General features: G+C 44.7%; 1 protein-coding gene across 1 annotated transcript in view; it reads right to left on the reverse strand.

Moving 5' to 3' along the window:
• The window catches only part of SH3RF2 (SH3 domain containing ring finger 2), an 80827-nt gene that overhangs the window by 13466 nt on the left and 47194 nt on the right, over positions 1–20167 (reverse strand). The window contains exon 6 of the mRNA XM_045026403.1: positions 18190–18516. Coding sequence (XP_044882338.1) covers positions 18190–18516 — 327 coding nt within the window. The remainder of the gene's footprint in view (positions 1–18189; positions 18517–20167) is intronic.

Consider the following 20167-nt stretch of genomic DNA (forward strand, 5'->3'; position numbering starts at 1 on the left):
TCAGAGGTCATAATTCCACAAATGATGTGACTTTTGTTGAGGGAACACCTCCTTCCTGCCACGTTCCCAATGTACCAGTCATCCTAACACCCAGTTTGCACTTTCCTCGTGTGATTCTCATGTTGAGGCGAGGGCCCTGAATCTGTGACTGTTGTCAAAACAGTTGTTGGTGGTCCCTGCCAGAGCTGCTGTTGAGGCAAAAGTTCCTGCCTAGAGATTTCCAAACGCTGCTGCTGCTTTCACCACTGATGTCGGGCTGCCTGTTTCATCTCCCATAAGACTAGCATTCCTGGAGGCTGTGCTGCCAGCATGACTGCTAGGAGATGGGCCGCTATTCACAGTGTAAGTGAAAAGAAAGTCCAGGAGAAGGGAAAGAAGAAACCTTTATGAATCCCAACTTTCACCAGTTATCTATCAATCATACTGATCTAGCCCCATTACCATAGGATGTGAGTGCCTCTCAATCTTTAATGTATTTATCCTTACAACTTCCTGGTGATATTAGGGCTATGCTGTTATTCTTTCCTGGGGAATTGAAGCCCAGAGAAACTAACAGTACCTTTGCACTGCAGTCAGAGGTGTGATTGCAGTACGTATAGACATAACGAAGCTAGCTTTAATTTAACTAGCTCATACAGCAATAGCAGTAAAGCCATAGCAGCACAGGCTAGCTGTCTGAGTACATACCCAGGTGGGCTTGTATAGCCCAGGCTGCTGCCTCTTCACTGCTATTGGTACCTGACCTAGCTACATTAAAATTAGCACAGGTATGTCTACAGGGGCTGCAATTACATCCCCAATTACAGGGCTGACATACCCTTTAGTGACTTGTCTGTGGACATTCAGGAAGCTTTTATCAATAAATAGATCACTGTCTCTTCCCTGAAATGCCCCTTGAAGAAAAAAGTCATGGGTTAAAGGGATACAAGCCCGTTAGCCAGAAAGATTATCTTATAAAGTAACATGATCTGTTTTCCTCTTTTCTCAGCTTCTCTGATTCGCCTCTTTGGTGAGTAGAGCTGCATCTTTCTTAGCACCAGTCCTGAACAGTGTTAGGCTCACTCCTAATATTTACAGCATTGAAAAGTATCTTTGGTTCTTCCCTGTTTCCATGCCCCTATCCTGCCAACGTGAGAAACCCCGAGATTGTCATATGCTAAGGAGTGCAGTGGGATTCACCAGCGCAGTAGAGGTTAGGTCCTTAAACTATCACAGTATTTAGCAGCCCACATTTTCTCTTGGTGTGAAGCATTTTGTATTCGATATGAGTTAAGGCAGGCATATTCCCACACATCCATTATCTGTAATTCTTGAACTTCCCACCCTCACGCCACCGCCACACAGCAGCTACAGAAATGACACATTCTTCCCAGCCACGAATCCCTCAATATCCTGCCCTTAAAGATGATTCAGTAAAAACAGATTTCAGAGGGGTAGCCGTGTTAGTCTGTATCAGCAAAAAGAATGAGGAGTACTTGTGGCATCTATGCCCAAATAAATTTGTTAGTCTCTAAGGTGTCACAAGTACTCCTGTTCTTTTTAGTAAAAACTGAGTAATCTTGTCATGTCATCTGTTGCATGGGAGGGATTTGGATGATGATGTAGAAAGAGAGGCAGAGGCTCCTCTTGAGAAGAATGTCAAGATTTATTGACTGAAGAGTTAATCTAGAGCCGAATTTGCTCAAGGGACAATACATTTTGCTGGTCCTCAAATGTTTTGTTCCAGATGTTCTGAATATTTTCACCAGAGAGCTCTGAAAATCTCTCCTATTATGGTCATGAATTTCTTAAAGTGTAAACGTTTCTGTTTTTTTTCTTTGAGGTGACTTGCTAAGAGAGGATGAAATTACAGGGCCAGGGCAAAACCCCAACCCTACTGTTGGCTTCTAATAAGCCAGTCTAGAGCAATGTCAGGTGTCAGCCTGCAGCATATCCAGCCTCCTGGCAACCCAAAGGAGCACTGCTGGCCCTGATGGAAGCTGTCTGATAGACTGGGCTACCTGATTGGCTGCCGACTCCTGCAACCTGATATTTAAACTCTGTGGTGGCAGCAGCAGTCCATGCTCGGTGTCCTCTTCGGATTCCCTTAGTTTGACCCTTTGACCTTCACACCTGCTTGTTACATTTTTGGTTGTCCTCCATAATTATCCGAGTTCCTGGACATTGTGGATCCTCCCCTAGGCTAGGGGAGGGTCCTTTAGCAATGGGCAGTTTCTGAAACCCAATAGGAGTAGCAGCAGTCCAGTGGTTTCTCAACACATTCCTAGCCAGCAGCTGCTCTTGGTCCACTGCCTCTAGGCTTGCTCCTGCTTCTGCTCCAGCCCACAGCAACTTCCTGACTTCTGATACCCAGCCAAGACCCTCAGCTCCATTTTCTGACTGCGACTCTGGTTAACCCTTTGGCTTAGGCTTTAGTCTCTGACTCCCAGCTATGACCCTTGGCTTCACTCCTGGATCTGCCACATCTAGCTTCAGCAATAAATGGCAGACTGGACTCTTGCTTCAACTGCTAGGCCAGATCGCCTATGACTTCGTTGCTGACAGTCTGAGAAGCTCAAAAGATTGAACAAGGGTGGGTAAGTGGTTGGACTTCCCTTCAGATGGATTCTGAAGAGGCAACTATGCTCCTGCCAAACATTGTGGGAATCTTGCAGACCCTACAGGCCCAGGTTATGGCCTTGCAGCCCTATGGGCTCAAGCCATCCTGGCAGTAGCTGCCATCCTGGCTTCTAGGGAGTCAGAGATTCCAACCCTGGATAAGTTTGCTGGGTACCATAACAAGTTCTGTGGAATGCTGGCTCCTGTTCATGCTTTGGGCCCAGTTGTTCCCCACTGACCAGACCTAATTCCACCTGTAAAGCCACCCGACATAGAACACGCTATGCAAACTATGGCTCATTTAAGATCCTGGAACAAATTAACCCTATAGCATTTAGGCTCCAGTTGCCGGAATCCTTGAAAGTACACCCAGTTTTCCATGTGTCCTTTTTGAAACCTTATGCAGAAAATCCCTTTCCTGCCTGTTTCATCTCCCATTAGACTAGCATTCCTGAAGGCTGTGCTGCCAGCGTGACTGCTAGGAGATGGGCCGCTATTCACAGTGTAAGTGAAAAGAAAGTCCAGGAGAAGGGAAAGAAGAAACCTTTATAAATCCCAACTTTCACCAGTTATCTATGGAGGGCTATGGGCCAGAAGGGGAGTCATAGGAGCTGTAGGAAAAAGTCCATGCTCCAGAACTCATATGTGCCTTTCATCGGAAATACCCACTGAAACCAGGTCCTGTGGTCCTTAGGAGACACCCTTGAAGTGGGGGAGGGTATTGTCAGGGGCCAGCCTGCAGCAGAGCTAGTCTCCTGGGAACCCAGTGAGCACAGCTGGTCCTGATAGAAACTGTCTGACTGCACCACCTGATTTGCTGCAGACACCTGTAGCGTGATACTAAGCCTTGCTAGCAGCAGCAGCAGTCCAGTGGCTGCTCAATGCTTTCCTAGCCTGCAGCTATACTCAGTTCTGCCCCTGCTTCCACTGTCTCTAGTCTTGCTCCAGCTCCTTCCTGACCTCTGACACCCGCCTCAGACCCTTGGCTCTGCCTTCTGACTGCAATTCCAGCTAACCCTGCAGCTAAGACTTTGGTTTCTGACTCCTGGCTATGACCCTTGGCTTTGTTAATGGAGCTACTCCAGCTAGATTCAGCTCTAACTGATAGGCTAGACTCTTGCTCCAACCATTAGATAAGACCACCCATGACTTGATAGCTGGCAAGTAAGATATTTGCGTATGTTAGAGGACCTTAATAGTTCTCATTGCTCTAAGCCACAGCTAGTCAAGATGCGATCTGACTAATAGTAAGCCCAACCTCAGAACTGTTCACCTTTGAGGTAGTAATAAAAACTTACTGATTCACCATCTGGCTATTTTTCAGCATCCATAAGCCAAACTTTCTTGTATGTAGCAATTTTTATTTCCTTCTTACCTATTTGCATATCTCCACCTTTTCCAAGTACTGTATGCCTTTTGAATTTAATTTTTAGCTCTGCCTCACTTAAATGGTACCGGTGTGAACCAAACTTCCTTTCTCACATAGGGGTAAGAGGCAAACACTTACCTGTGTGAGGGAAGGCTTTTGGGGAAAATTCCATTCTCTGTTATACCCCATTGGCTTAAGAAGTGCCGGTACACTCTGGCGTTGCCTGCCTGTAGTTGAGAGCAACATTTTGCCTGCTGTTTGTAACAACCTGGGGCTTAAACATATTAACCCTTTATGAGCCCTGTGCTTAAGAGGAGGAAACAGGAAATGGTGTTGAAATAGTGGAATCTGGAGAAAACAGGTTATTACTGCCCTGTTCACCTTCAAACTTGGGGTCCGCTTGAACCCCAAGGTGTTTCGACCTGGTTACCTTGTGCTTGCATGGGCTGCAGGAGTATGCTAGCATGTTATTGGCAGGTAACTCATATATCCAGCTGTTTGTTAGTGTGCCTATGTTGGGATATCCTCCATGGGCTTTGTCACATGCTGCTTGATAAACAGGTCTGAGGAGACAAAACTTTAGAACGGAGCTGATTAATTCGAATTTGGGAAGGGATAAGCTGTGGAGGGGGTCATCAACCCAAGAAGCTATGTCACTATTTTTTCTTATCAGTGTTTGTCTCAGAGCCAGTGCAGTCTGCTAAACCAGCCTGTACTTTATTACCTACAAGCAGATAACTGATGTCACTTGGTTGCCTTCAGAGAAAAATTTTCACTGAGCAACACAGCTGTTTTATCTGGACTAGTGAAGGGGGATGGGAGCAGTCAGGGTAGGGTCTCTCTCAAATATACCTCTTATAAATATACTTCTTATAAGAAGTGAAATAAGGAAGATGGGTTGTACAGATCTCTCAAGGATACTTCCACTATTGCCCATAACAAATGCATAAAGGACGCTGTGATTATTCAGCTAATTAACTGCAGCCATTTCTTTCGTAAGTTTATGCTTAGGCAAATAGGATTGGCTCTACGAATCAAATAAAACCTACACCTACAAACTCAAGCCTGTTGCACCTGTATACTGAAGGATAGGGTGGGGACTCAGGGTACAGCTAATGCGATCAGAGACTTTTACCTCTAGGTAGTTTGATGTCAGTTAAGGTGGATAGTGATTTAAAGGGCCATCTAATAGCTGTTTGATTAAATGAGTTGGTGGTGTTAGTCCATCCCTTAGTGGAATTGACATCAGAGCTGGCACTAGAGCTGGTTGGGAATTTTTTTTTCTCCCCTGAGGAAATTTGTGACTTTTTGGCAAAAAATAAAAAACCAAAATAATTCAATTTAAATGTTGCCGCAATGTCTCATGCTCCCATTCTCCTCTATAGAGTGGACTCTTTTGCCAAACAGCATCACTCACCATACACCATAGTCTCCTTTCTTGGTGAGGGGAGCTGATGGATCATGGGAGTCCCTGGCTACGGTGCATCATGGGAGATGTAGTGTGGCTATGGAGCCCAGCCCACAGGGGAGAATGGAGACATAAGGCAACCAAACTACAACTCTCATCAGTGGCATGTCTTAATTGAAATATTTTGTTTTCTTTGCACAAATGGAAAACTGTAGATTTTTGGGCATTTGATTGTTTTGATGAAAAAATCGAAATTTTCCTTAGAAAGCAGCCACTTTTTGTGAAACATTCTGTTTAGTTGGAAATCCAATTTTTGGGGATGAGAAAAACTGTTTCAGCAGAATTTTTTTGACCGGCTGCAGTTGCTAGGCTTGTTTGCAGCTTCAGCAGAGAGACAAAGGATTAAATGAGACAAGGAGAACGAAATCTCTCTCCTTCAAAGGTGGTCCCTTTGCACCTCTCTAACACCTTGCTTTGGAGGCTCTCCAAGTGCTTTATAGACACAATGAGATTAATGAAGTCTCACATCACCCCGAGAGGCAGGGGGATTTTGTTATCTCTCTTGTACAGATGAGGAGGCTGAGGTCCATTGCATAGAGTGGTGGGGGAGAAGCTAGCATTACTCCATCTAGCGTTGTATCTGCTCTATGCATTGGGGGGCTGCAGTCTTCTGGGCTCTCAATCCACTCACTGTCTTTCACAGGGACAAAAATTCACTTCAGAAAGAATAACAAACAGGTTGTGCTGTTGAGCCCTGGTGCATGAAGGTCTCATTTATTTAAGACACTCATCTGTGCATCTTGGGATTCTTATAAGGTGGCGCTCGGGCAGTTTTTTGTGATCCAGTCCTTGTGTGTAACAGCAGTACAGCAGCAAACCAAAGGCTTTTGTAAAGGTGATTTCATGTCCTTTTCCACTTTCCTAATTTCTACTTATGAAGTTCAAGTTTGTTTTTCCTCTTGCCCTCTATATTTGCAACACAGCATGCCTCAGAGACAGAGCTCTTGTACTCAAGCTGACATAGAGCAGGCAGCGTATTGGCACTTCTTCAAAGTCAGGACACAAGTAGTTGAGGGAGGTGATAGGCAACCTTCATTAAAGAGTTTTAATTATAGCCTCCTTTTGCAGCTTTATAACTTGATCATAAACATTTGCTCTGGGATGAAACTAATACAAGAATCAGTTCATCCACTACTAAAACGCAGCCACTTGCAAGCTGAAATACAGAAGCCATATTGCACCATTCACCTGGCATAGCTTTTCTCAGGAGGGGGAGTGAAGAATAGCTTCTGCAATTCTGCTAACATGGGGAAGTTTAGGTCAGCAGAAAGCATTTAAGCTGGAATTTGCCAGGACTCATCCTCCTACTCTGGAGAAAAGGGCCACAGGATCTTTAATGATGAAAATGGTCAGAGCTTTAATTTCCTATCCCATCTTAAAACTAACAATTCCAGTAGTAGTGCTCCTCCCCCCCGCACTTAGTACCATGCCCGGGGCATTTGTTGACTTAAAAGAAAACACTGCTTATTGAGTTACCAACTCCAATCCTTGTAACATATTAGCCCTGATTTTCAGTTCCTCTGTTCTGAGCTTTGAGCATGAGTGGGGGTGGGGGGGGAGGTGGGAAGGAAACAGGTAGCTTTAAGCAATCTTTGCTCTCCCTGGGCCTTGGGGAACTGCTCAGCCTCTGGTATAAGTGTCCAGCCATCTCTAAAGACAATTCTGTTTTGTGACAATTTTTGAGGTTTAGACATTTGTTTTAGTTCCACACTGGAATGAAAGGAAAATTGTGTCAAAACATCCATTTTTGGACTGAAAAGGTTAGGTTTTTGATCTCTTTCTCTCTCTCTCAAGTCCACCCTGGACCCATAGAAACCTCTATCTAAATAAAATATAGTTTCACAGAGTATTTCGGTTTTGACAAAACGGCATCTTTTGATTAAACAAAAAGTGTAATAAAAAAGTTTCCAACCAGCTGTAGGTCGAGAGCAACCTCAGGGCTGTTCTAATCATTTGTGCTCTGCTACCCATGGATTCCCCCTGTGCACCCTCGGAAACAGGGAATAACTGTGTCCTCTGCTGGCCCTTGGCCCACTCTCTCTCTTCAACTCCTGCCATCTATCTGCAATATGCTGTCTACACTGGGTGCTGATGTAAAGCCCTTACACCAGCTCCACATTGGTCCAGGAAGCCTTCTTAGCAAGGGGATACTTGCAGGGGGCCATTTCTGCCAATTTACAGTGTAAAGTGGCCTTAGTGTAACTGAAACCCAAGTCCTACACGTTTTGTATAACGTCTGATATAAAATGCGATGCTGGCCATCACGTTTCTTGAGCACCTCCGCTTTCATTGACCCACTTGACTAGTGGTGAAGAGTAGCAGTGGCCTCTAACTAACTGCTCCCTGACCTTGCTACCACCCAACTTGCCAGAATGGGCTTGGTTTGGATCTGGAAATGAGTGTAGTAGTTTAACAAGAGATCCCTGTAGCTTCTTTTACCTTCTTGTGGATTTGGAGGGGAAGGACTGAGATCAGTGACTGAACAATGGCTTTTTTTCCAGTTTGGGCAATTTCACAACATGCAGTGCTGCTCACTGCATGCCCGGGCAAAGTGGGCCAGAGTCTTTTAGAACTGGCTTTGGCTCCTAGAGGGTGAGTGGCTTGGCAAGAGTAAAAGGAAGGGAGAGCATTGCAGTGTGCCAGCAATTACGGGCAATGGGAGGAGAGCTGATAAGGGAAGTCTCTCCCAGTTCATTTCCTTTTATGGACTGAAATGAGTGTGACACGATCCTCCACAGTAAAGGTGGAGTAAGGTAGAGCAGCTTTTGGGAGACACTAGAGATATCCAGTGGGGATTTTCTAACATGAGTTATTTTGCTGGTATGTGCTGTGTTGTGCCACCCTTTCCACCCCCACCAGACCTCGCCTCTGCTTTAAAGATGCACATATTTACTTAACAGTGGTTGGGATTAGGGATTGATCCTCTTCCCACACTTCCAGCATCATCAGCTCCTTGGAGGCACTGAGGCCATAACGGAGACAGACTGGATGCTAGAGGGTTTCCCTCTCATGCCTTTATTTTGGACTGGAGTTCGCTTTCACCTCCATAATCCATCCATCAAGATGGGGAGGGAAGAGGTGTCGTTTCATGGATGAGATTGCTGACAGCTTCCTTCAGGACCATACTGAAGTTCTAACTGGCCTCTGAGGAGGCACTAGTAATAAATCTAGTGGCCTTCTGACTGAGGCCAAATGTAGCATCATGATAGTTGGCCAAAAAAAAAAAAAAAGGGGGGGGGAGGAATCCCCAAATTTGATGGGGAAAAAAGGAGACAAATGTTTTGTGAAGTTTTTCATGAACAGTTTTCCTATTTTAGGACCAGTTCAAAGTATAATCTTAACAGTTATTTTAGGAGATGGTGTCCTTGAGGGAGAAAAAAGATATAACAGGGTTTTGTTTTTTCAGTTTCTAATAACTGATTCTTTTTTTCACCTCTACTTTGCCCCACTCCAAAATTGCTACAGAGATTGAGACCTTTCCCTCTGTGATCCCAATTTATGCTAACCCCAACGCCTGTGAGCCTGCCCACAATCTAGTCTTTTTGTTTGTCTCTCACAAACCCACTACTTGGACTCCTGCCTGAGACAGTGTATTGCCTCAAAGGCCAAAATTCACCAGAGATCATGCTCAGGACAATTTATTCCAGCCTAGGACTGAGCAGCTGCCCAGACAGAGAAGAACTGTGAGCAACAGGGCTCAGGGATGCTGAGTGGGGAGTTTCTTTCATTGAAGGGAGAGAAGCTTCCTGTTTTGAGGTGTGGTGCCCCATGGCACTGAGTGCTCCCGATCTCTTTGTATTTCAAATGGACGCCTCAGATACCTGAGTGTGGACTTTCCCTCGCTCCCAGCAAGGGAGTATGTCTGTCATGATTCATATCTCCCATGCAGGCAACTCCGCCTATTTGCCAGTGTGCCTGGCGATCCTAATGCTTTCACTCATTGTCTTTCATTCTGTGATGAATTTTTGCTCCATGTAAATAAACCCATCCTTCCTCCCTTATAGCAGAAAAGCATGTTTCCTGCACTCATCTTAGGACAGCTAGAAACTTCCACTAGGGGATGAAAGAGGGAGAGGTGAATATTATTCCATCTTCTATCCCTTCTCCATCTAGTTTATCTGCTACATGTGCAGTCAGTTCCCCATTTAGGAGCTACAGCTTCCATCCAGGCTCTAACTCATGAGCTCATGTTAGCCTCTCTGTGCACTGTACTCTAGGCAGACCTCACCGTCTGTTAAAGCCTTTCCTGCCAGAAAGCCAGACAACAAACTGACCTTAATGGCAGAACTCTGGAAAATCCCTCTGAGAGCCTTCACTGTTTGCAACAGGAGGTCAAGTGACTCTTTACAGCACATCTAGCCCCATCTGTGGCTCAGCGTAATTGGGTGCAGAGACTTGGCAGCTGATGGAAGTGTACAGAGATTTATACGCAGGAAGTACATGGCTGTTTCAAGATGACACTTGAGAGGCCAAACTGAGAGGTAAGGAGAGCTAAGCTGTGTAATTTACACCTTTTTCTGGCCTCCTTATGTTCATAAATTACACTAACTTACTGTACAGTATACAGAGCTGATCAAATAATCTGATAGTTGAAAAATCTGTAAACAAAAAAACATTTATTTTGACCCAAATCTGATTTTTTTTCATTTTTTTTCTCACCAAAATGAAAAACTGAAAACATGATGTTTGGAGGACCAGCATTTGGGTAGAAGGAAATGACATTTTGAAATGAAACAGTGTTTCTAAACGAAATGTTGACACAGTTGGTTTAGAAAATGTCAAAATGAACCATTTTGACTTTTTTGAAATGGCTTTCCTCATATTTTATTCAGCCACAATGATTCGCCAAATTTGAACAGATTTGTGAATGGTTTCAGTCACCCCCAAACTGCATTTTGGGGCAAATTTACTATTTGCCCCCAAAATTTCATCTATCTGTAACGTTGGCCTCCTTGAGGCACTCGGCAATTAGCGATGTGTAACTTGGTCTCCCTTACAGGCAGTGATCCCAGTCCAGAGGTGATGAGAAAGGAAGTATAATTTGCAAGCTTGGTGGGGGGAGGGGTGCTGTAGAGAGGTGTAGGTTTGGTCAGCTTAAAGTCACCTTTGACTTTGGATCTTAGACTGAAAGAAAGCTTGTTATAACACCTCCCCACCCACCACACGCTGACTGGATTTCTAAAGCACCTTTCTTCTAAAGGACCTCAAAGTGCCTTACCTGAACCAAGCCTCACAGCACCCATGCAAGCCAAGGCGACATTATTATCCTCATTTTACAGGTGAGGAAAGCCAGGCACCTGGCAGGGTGTGGTGTGGGAGAAGCTCTGTTGGACCTGCTCTGTGCATTTGAGAAGCCTTTCACTTGGGCCAGCACGGGGAAAAAATTCACATCAATCAGCAATATTGTAATAAAAGAAAATTGGTGCTGCTGCCTCATCTACTTCCTGGTGATAGTGGGAAATATTGATCATTGTGAGGCTGTCTCAGCTCCATTGGACCTAACCCAACACACTTCTAACAAAACTGAGTCATGGTTTTAAAAAAAATATCAGAGTATTTTTCACACATGCTGCATACAATAATTACATGGTTCCCCGAATATTTTCTCATCTATTTTATATAGTATATACAATAAGACCATGGCCCCAACAATCCTTTTGTTCCAAACAAAGCAAAAGGTTATACTATATCTTCACTGCAAAACTAGATTTATTTATTTTTTTCCAGTGAAATAGCTGTCTCAAGTTACCTATCTTGATGTAAAAACAGACCTATTTTTGCATTGGAGACAAAGCTTCAGTTTAGATTTGTATAAAAGAAAGAGTAGGTGAAAGGGAAAACTAACCTGATTGCAAAGAAACATTCTGAAGCTGCAAATGAAAGTCTTGACAGTAGATCCCAGGCTTGCAGTCAAGCAGAACAAGCCAATGTAACCCTCCAGTTTCCTGCAGGCAACCATCCAAGGCAGAGGTATCACCAGTCTCTAAGAATGGATTGGGGAAACTGACAGACTCCCTACTGAGTTAGGAAAGCAAATAAAACCCACACCTAAGCCCAGGAATGCTTCAAGCCCAGGAATGCTTCAAGGAATACACCTCCTTAATGCTTCCATTTCAGAGAGTGATCCAAGCTTCCCTAAAGTTTTAGGGGAGGAAGGGGATTCTGAACAAGAGATTGGACCCATCTCTAGTGAATACATTTCAGGGCTTAGCACCTCCACTGTCACCTGTCAGTTACAGCATAAAGATGGATCTGAACAGCCTCAAATTTGTGCAAAGTTTTGCATCCAGTCTCAGATTTTGACTTTGGTGTTGGGGCCTATTTTGCATCATGTCTCGGAATGTGGAAATTTCAGTTGGTTCTAATTGGCCAAGCAGGCAATAGAACAAAGCAAAGTCTCCTGGGCCACTAGGGCCTGGGGCTGCTAATAGAGAACAGGTGAAGGATTCTAAAGAAATCTACTGGAATTTCCAGTAGGGTACAACAAAGGAGCATTACAAGGAAGTGGGACCTGTTTTAATTTAGTTGGACTTACCCTTAGGGGAAGTACCTAGGCTCCTTGCACTGCTGAAGCCCAGCACTTATCTTAGCTCCAGTGTTGCCGTATAGTGTGTGTGCATTTGCTTGAGGTACTCATGGTTTTATTTCACAGCAACATGCACAGAGATGACATTGCAACATACTAACTATTGTTGGTATTTTTTTGTTTTAATACTGTTAGAATGCAGCCAATTATACTTAAAGTGGATCACACAGTTGGGTAAAATGCCAGATCTAATTGTAGTAAACCTGTGCCTCTTGTTACAGAGGCAGGTGGTCATCATCATACTTGTCACTCCAAAGTGGCAGCCAAGACATAATTATGTCACTTATCTCAAATAGTGCCCTGGGAATACAGGGTATTGAGAGGGACCATTGTATCAGGCAGTGTTCAAGTGCTTGCCTACGCTCTCCACATTCACATTTGGGGTTGTTGCTTAGATTCCACTTGGTAATATTGTCACCAATCTTTGCTACCCCCGCTCGAGTTTGATTCAGAGTATCTAATATTTTCTTTTGAGGTCACTGCCTAGCAGAAGTTGTTCTATAGGAATCGGTTGTCCAGGATCACTGGCATTTCTAGCCATTTGGTTACTCTGTAGCCTTCCATAGTGATATTTTTGGGGTAAGGGATTTTCAGAGGCAAAGCTCCTTCTGGACTTCAGCCTCTTGGTTCAATGTTGAATACTTACTGAGTCAGGTGAAGTATAGAGGAAAGTTTAAAGTACCATTCTGCTCTGAATAGTGATGACGTAAACCCTGGCTCCTTCTAAATCAACCAGTCTGCTTCCTCTGTGTATTCAGAGCATTATCTGCTGACGTTAGTGATACAACTATGCTTTTACGCTTCTTAGGCCTGCAGGCCCAACACACCCAAGAGGGACTGAACTGTAGGTTTGGTTTCTTTTGGTGCATCATCAACAGAATGGCTTATTGAGTCCCAGTCAATTCTCCCTCTGCAAGCCTATTGCAGGCTACAGAGCAACATAAATTAATTGGTTTGCAGAACTTTTATTACCGATGATGATGTGCAAGAAGGAAAGAACCTTGCATGACTCTCAGATCCCAGGTTGAGTTTGCAGAAGAACCCCCCACCCCCCATATGCCTTTACTTGCAAACAGAGCACGTTTGATCTGGAGTAATTAAATCTGAACACAGAACACCCTCTCTCAACCACACAATGCCATTTGTATACAGACAATTGTTAGGATACAATCACACTTTAGGGGATGCACTGATGACCAGATTTTCAAAAGTTCTCAGCACCTAAGTCAAGGCCAGATTTTCAAAAGAGTTTACCCAACATGATGACCTAGCATCAAATTTTATCTACAACTTTGGCTCTTATCATTCATGACCTTGGCACAAAAAGTGGGAATATGCTAATGAAATTTGCAGATGACACAAAGTTGGGAGGTATTGCCAATATGGAGGACTGGACTATCATACAAGAAGATCTGGAGGGCCTTGAAAACAGGAGTAATAGAAATGGGATGAAATTTAATAGTGCTCAGTGCAAGGTCATGCACTTTGGGACTAACAAATATCCCAAAACCAGTTGTTATTGCAAACTGAGATGAGGCAGAACCAGAAGAGAAAGTAAGTTTCACTGAAGCATCTGTTGCTGCTCACTTTGCATTGTCACTTTGAAGTGTGGTTTCTAATATTGCTAACAATAACACAGGGGACATGGGGAGCCAACAATATTTGGGACTAACAACAAGAATTTTTGCTATAAGCTGGGAACATATATCAGTTGGAAACAGCAGAGGAGAAGAAAGACCTGGGTGTATTGGTGGATCATGCGCTGACTATGAGCCGTCAATGTGATGCAGCAGTGAAAAAAGCTAATGGAATCCTAGGATGCATTAGGCAAGTTATTTCCAGTAGAGATAGGGAGGTGTTATTGCCATTATACAAGGCACTGGTGAGACCTCATCTGGAATACTGTGTGCAGTTCTGGTATCCTGTGTTTTAAGAAAGATGAATTCAAACTGGAACAGGTGCAAAGAAGGATGATCAGAGGAATAGAGAACCTACCTTATGAGAGGAGACTTAAGAAGCTTGGCTTGTTTAGCCTAACCAAATGAAGACTGAGGGGAGATATGATTGATCTCTATAAATACATCAGAGAGATAAATACCAGGGAGGGAGAGGGAAGTTTGGATCTGTACCCACACTCAGATCTGAACTTTGCACCTCAGGATTGTTCTAATTAGCAAATATCACAGCCCCAAACCCAGACAGAAGATAAAGAAACAAAAAAAACCCATAACCTCTCTCTCAACGTCCCCTCTCCAAAACAAACACCAGTCAAGCAAACCAACCAGCCAAGGCTGGCTTAGAAAAAAAAGCCAATTGAGAGCCATTATAAGGCAACAAGGTAACATACTTGCTCTATGGCTTATGCTGTTGAGAGCAGTTCCCAAGAGACCTTTTTCAGTGAAATGACATTGGGTTCATAAGCCATGATACAATTTCAATTGAATTATGATCCCACTGTAGAGCTTTACTTTCACTCACAGTGAAACAGGATCTAGCCTCCAACGCGCTGTGCAACGGATTGCTGAGTACAAAATACCTGCTGGGTTTTCTTGCATAGCCACTGCACTACCAAGAACTCGCTTATTGCTTATAAAACCTTTGGAACTACCTTCAGTGTGAAAGGTGTCAAATAAATCTTAACAACCCCTTTTTCTTTTCAGATGATTAGTAAACAAGCAGGGTGGAGACCTCTGCTCAGAGAGTGGGGATCTTGGAACCTTTCGCTTCCCTGAAAAGGAGAGAGCTTATTTTGAAACGTCTATTTTAATAACACTGTTACACCATTACAGTCCCAAATTCAGTCTGTCTTGGGACAATCCTGGGGTAAGATTTGTAAGGAGGCAAGGACTCTTAGGCTGCCATGAGAATTTACTGCCATGGTAAATTCCTCTTTTGGAAGTAAAGGGATGCAGGCAGCAGAGTGACGTAGCGGAAGGGCAAAGACCAGGGCTCCTTTCCAAAGGAAAAAGGGTTCTGGTCTAGATTATTGGATTTCTTTGCTAGCTGGCTTCATAACAGTCATGGAATGTAGGAGTGTGAGGTACGTGTGTGTGTGTGTGTGGAGGGGGGGAAGCAGGTGGTATCCAGGGTCGCCCAGAGGATTCAGGAGGCCTGGGGTCTTCGGTGGTGAGGGGCCCCTGCCGCTGAATTGCCACCAAAGACCCGGCACTTTGGCGGCGGTGGGTCCCGGGGCGAAAGGACCCCCCCGCCACCAAATTGCCGCTGAAGATCCGCCCCGGGACCAGCCGCCGAAGTGCCGGAAGGACCCCCCGCCGCGGGTCTTCGGGGCACTTCGGCTGTGAGTCCCGAAGCGGAAGGACCCCCCCCGCCACCGAATTGCCTACAACGACCCGGAGCAGAAGAAACTCCAGGGGCCCGGGCCCCGCGAGAGTTTTCCGGGGCCCCTGGAGTGAGTGAAGGAAAACTCTGCGGGGCCTGGGTCAAATTGCCCCTCTTGCCCCCGCCTCTGGGCGGCCCTGGTGGCATCATGTGTAATCAAGAGACAACCCAAGCCTTACTAAGTTATGTTTAGGTTGATAGGCTAAGATAATCTTTCAGAGGGCATCATGTTTATTGCTAGCAAAGTCTGAGTTCATTACTCTAGTACCACCTCTCTTAACTTCCTGGAAGGTGCTTTTTACTATATCATTAGAGCAGGTTAACCTGTGGCCTGACCCCCTGCCTACTGAAGTCAGTGCCCTCAATGATGACAGGTTTCCTTTTTAGCTGGTAAGTTACAGCATTTCTTGCTTTCTCCAGCTTATATACTGAAAGAGGGTATCTTAGGGCTTCTCTACACAGCAAGTCAGTGTGTGGCAAGCCAGGGTGTGAATCTACAATGCACACTAGCCTGTGGTGCACTAACTGGCTATCTAGACACTGCTACTGCACATAAAAGTTCCACTGTGCGTTTTAATGTGCTCCTGTTTCAAACTCCTGATTCAAACAGGAGTATGTTAAAGGGGAGTTTGTCAAAGCACACTACAGAACCTTTAGTGTGCAGTTGCAGTGTCCACATGGTGAGTTAGTGAGTGTGCTGCAGAGTCACACCCTGGTTTGCTGTGCACTAACGTACCAGGCAGACAAGCCCTTAGACAGCGTATTTAAGTACGGTATTTATACAAACAAACAACCTCCACACCCCCATTGATTTGTGGTCAAATTCAAGTTTGGAAAACCATATTTTTCATAGTTAAATTCACCTGCACTCTCAGCTGGGTATAGTATTCCTAAATCAGAGCCAATCCTCTCAGGTGTTGAGCACCCTCAGCTTCCATTGATTACAGTGGGAGATGAGTTGGTTCATTTCCATGGTGGGTAAAGAGATACCCCTATGCAGATTGTGGATTTTTATGGCTGAAAATTGCTACACGAGGTCATTCTCACAGTCTGTGACTTCCATAGTGGAAGTAGCCATTACAACTTCTGCAATCTACCAGATAAAATTGATCTGGTAACTTTTCAAGGCAGGCAGGCATGCTGCAACACCTATCTTTCCTTGTCAGCATTTCGGGATTGAGTCAGTAGGGGGCGGGCAGGGTGTTGTAACATGACTGAGTAGAGTGTCTTTTAGTTTTTGTGGACAAGTCTCGTAAGTGGAAAATTTGCCTTTAGGAGAAGCTATTGCATTAAAATATTGTATTGCACATTTTAGAGTATGTGTACACAGGGACAAAATATCTGTGGCCTGGGTCAGCTGACTTGGGCTTGTGGGGCTTGGGCTGCAGGGCTAAAAATCATTGTGTAGGTGTTCTCAGGCTTGGGCTGGAACCTGAGCTCTGGGACTCTCCCCCGTCACAGGGTCTCAAAGCTTGGGCTGCAGCCGGCGTGTCTACATAGCGCTTTTTCAGCTCCGGAGCCTGAGCCTTATGACCTTGAGTCAGCTGACCCAGGCCAGCCATGAGTTTTTTATCCCTGTGTAGACATAACCCTGGATGCCAGGAGTTTCCTAGAACTCTGGAAAGATGACAGAGATATTTAAATAAATAAATACATTAAAAAAAAACCAAGGTTTTTGCATACATTTGACATTCAAGCAAAGAGACAAGAGAGAAGCCCGTTAAAACATCTGCCATCTAAAGGATCCCTAAGGAACTGCAGCTTTTTCATTAACCTAGCAGGACTTTCAGCTCCTCATTAAACATGATAACTTGAGATCTGACTTTGCAGGTCCTTCCTCACAGGGGCTAACCTCACACTGAAGTCATGAGGGGAGAAATCCTGGCCTCATTGAAGTCAATGGCAAAACTTCCAATGACGTCAATGGAGCCAGAATATCACCCTGGGAGTTCAGGCAGCACAGGGAGTGCAGAAAACAGGCTCTTAAATGGGTCATCAGCAACACTTATGCAAACATGTACCAATATTTACAACCTGAGGCTGTGTGTGTGGTTAGAAACATCAGTGAGGTGGCACCTCTGAACTTGGCCCATCAGTGTTTTTAATTTTACCTTCTATTTTGTTGATATTGTTTGTTTCTGTCTGTTTGGACTATACCTTCACATAAAGCAAACCCATAGTTTTGTGTGTGTGTGTGTGTGCGCGCACCCCCACATGCATGTTTATGTGGTACACATTTCTCTGGAAATAAACTGAGGCTGAGTGAATTGCCCAAGGAATGCACATTCCATGTCAGACTTTCCAAACTGGAAAGTTTTTAATTTTTTTAAGAAAACCCTCTTTCTTCTCAGTCTCCGCCTCTGCAGTTTACCAAAACAATGTAGTCATTCTGATAATTTAATCTCCCCTTTTATGAGTCACATTGGCATGTGTGACTCAAGAGCTTTCCATTTCCAAAGGAGGGAAGAAGTCCCTGGCTTCATGGATGACATATTGTCTTGTAGGCGTCTCTAGCACTGGCATTCCATCTCCCCTCCCTCCCGTTTTTTTAACATGCAATCCTTATAGGGAGTCTTTTACCTTTATCATCTTCCTGTAGTATTTACAGAAAGCTGCACTAAGCTGTGGAAAAGAGTTTAAACCATTGTAGATATAAAAATGTTTAAATGCCTCAAAGAGCTGTTTAATTCTAATGTGAGTTTTGGCTTTTCAAGTTGCTATCTTAATAGTGAAAAATGTTTCCACCTAGAATTTACTTTTCAGCCTATTGTTTGCAGAGCAAACAATGTGTGTGCTCAACAATCAGCAACATGAATGGTTTTCATTTACCTGGACAGGGGTGCCATATGGGAATTCTACTTTCTCACTGCTCTGGGTTGCCACAGTCGGATTACTGGAGCTGATGAGCACTGGTGAGCTGATTTCCAGTGTCTGCCGCTCTGTGGGTGAGTGGACCATCCTGTTGAGTGAATTCAAGGCGCTCGTGATAGAGAATGGTCTCAGGCTCTTCCTCCTAGATTCTGACACCTTGCGGAAGGTTGGTGACTCTGTGCCTTTCGCTCTGGGAGAGGCTGTCCTTAAGGGTGACGAATATTTAAACGGGGAGGATCGATGGCTTTTCTTTGTCTGTAGGAGTTGTCTTGCAGTCATGTTTGGCTGGGACAGAAAGAAGAGAAGTTTTATGGCACCATCTCAGAAGCTAAGCTTTGCATAGACCCCAAACCCAGTGAGCATAGACCCACATTTTATACCTCACCCTAACAAGGAGCATAGCCGAGTTTGGGCTTCAGATAACATTATGGTTAATCTTTGCAATTGAGTGGCTCAGCTTTGTTATATTTTCAGTGACAAATCCCAGAGGAATAATTACTAACACAAAGCTGACCACCAAATTAAAATGGATCGGAAGAAGTCTGTCACCAAGACACCATCTGATTAAGCTTGGACGTCTGGTTCTCTCTCTCCAGTTGGAGTCTTACAGAAAAGTTTGGCTTCCTTTCCTGTCAAAACTTGAGACTCACGGAGCTGACTAAGAATGCATCTCAGCTGGTTTCTTCCACTCAGCTCCGGTGCACAGTATGATAAATGGAACGCCAAATTACAATGGACTAATGGGCACATCTTCCTTAATTGCATTGTGTTGGCAAGATTGGGTGCATTTCACAGCAGGGGGTCAAGTCTCTCCAGCTGATATAAAGGCCTTCATACGGAGAAGTCCTCACTGAAGTTAGCTTTATGAGCTGTGTTGTCTCCATTCAATTAGATCAGTTTAGACCAGTGGTTCCCAAACTTGTTCCGCCACTTATGCAGGGAAAGCCCCTGGCGGGCCAGGCTGGGTTGTTTACCTGCTGCATCCGCAGGTTTGGCCAATCGCGGCTCCCAGTGGCCGCTGTTCGCTGCTCCAGGCCAATGGGAGCTGCTAGAAGTGGCGGCCAGTATGTCCCTTGGCCCATGCCACTTCCAGCAGCTCCCATTGGTCTGGAGCAGCGAACTGCGGCCACTGGGAGCCGCGATTGGCCAAACCTGCGGATGCAGCAGGTAAACAACCCGGCCTGGCCTGCCAGGGGCTTTCCCCGCACAAGCAGCAGAACAAGTTTGGGAACCCCTGGTTTAGACCAAAACATTCACAGCTTGATCCTGCTCCCATTGAAAGAAGTGGGATTTTTACCACTGATTTTGAGGGGAGCAGAGTCAGACCCTCGGTTTGCCTAGAGATTAAGGGCATATCTACATGTACGGTGCTGCAGCGGCGCCGCTGCACTGGTGAAGACGCTCCATGCCGATGGGAGAGAGCTCTCTCGTTGGCATAATAAAATCACCTCCGTGAACAACAGAAGCTATGTCGTCAGGAGAAGCTCTCCCACTGACATAGCCCTGTCCACACTGGCACTTATGTCGGTGTAACTTATGTCACTCAGGGGGTGGTTTATTCATACCCCTGAGCAACGTAAGTTCTGCCACCATAAACTAGTGTAGAAATAGCCTGTATTTCAACAGGGTTTCTTAGAAACTGCTGATTACCTCAATATTAATAGCAAAGGGCATGTGGTGGCAATGTTTCTTACCACAATGGCTGCCAAAGAAATTAATCATGATTTACTGCTGACATTAAAGAATTGCAAAACTTTGAGATTCTCGCCCACTCATTTGAAGCAGTATGCCTAATGCCTAGGAGGAAAAATAATCAATCTAGCATGGAGCAGGTAATTGCCCCTACAGTATCATCATTTAAGAGCATAGGTTGTTTTTATATTCCCTCCTCTTCAATCCCAAAGACACATTCTTAAAACAAGGTTTAAAACAGGTA

This window comes from Mauremys mutica, chromosome 8 (genome assembly GCF_020497125.1).
Source record: "Mauremys mutica isolate MM-2020 ecotype Southern chromosome 8, ASM2049712v1, whole genome shotgun sequence".
In the NCBI taxonomy this organism is placed as follows: domain Eukaryota; kingdom Metazoa; phylum Chordata; order Testudines; family Geoemydidae; genus Mauremys; species Mauremys mutica.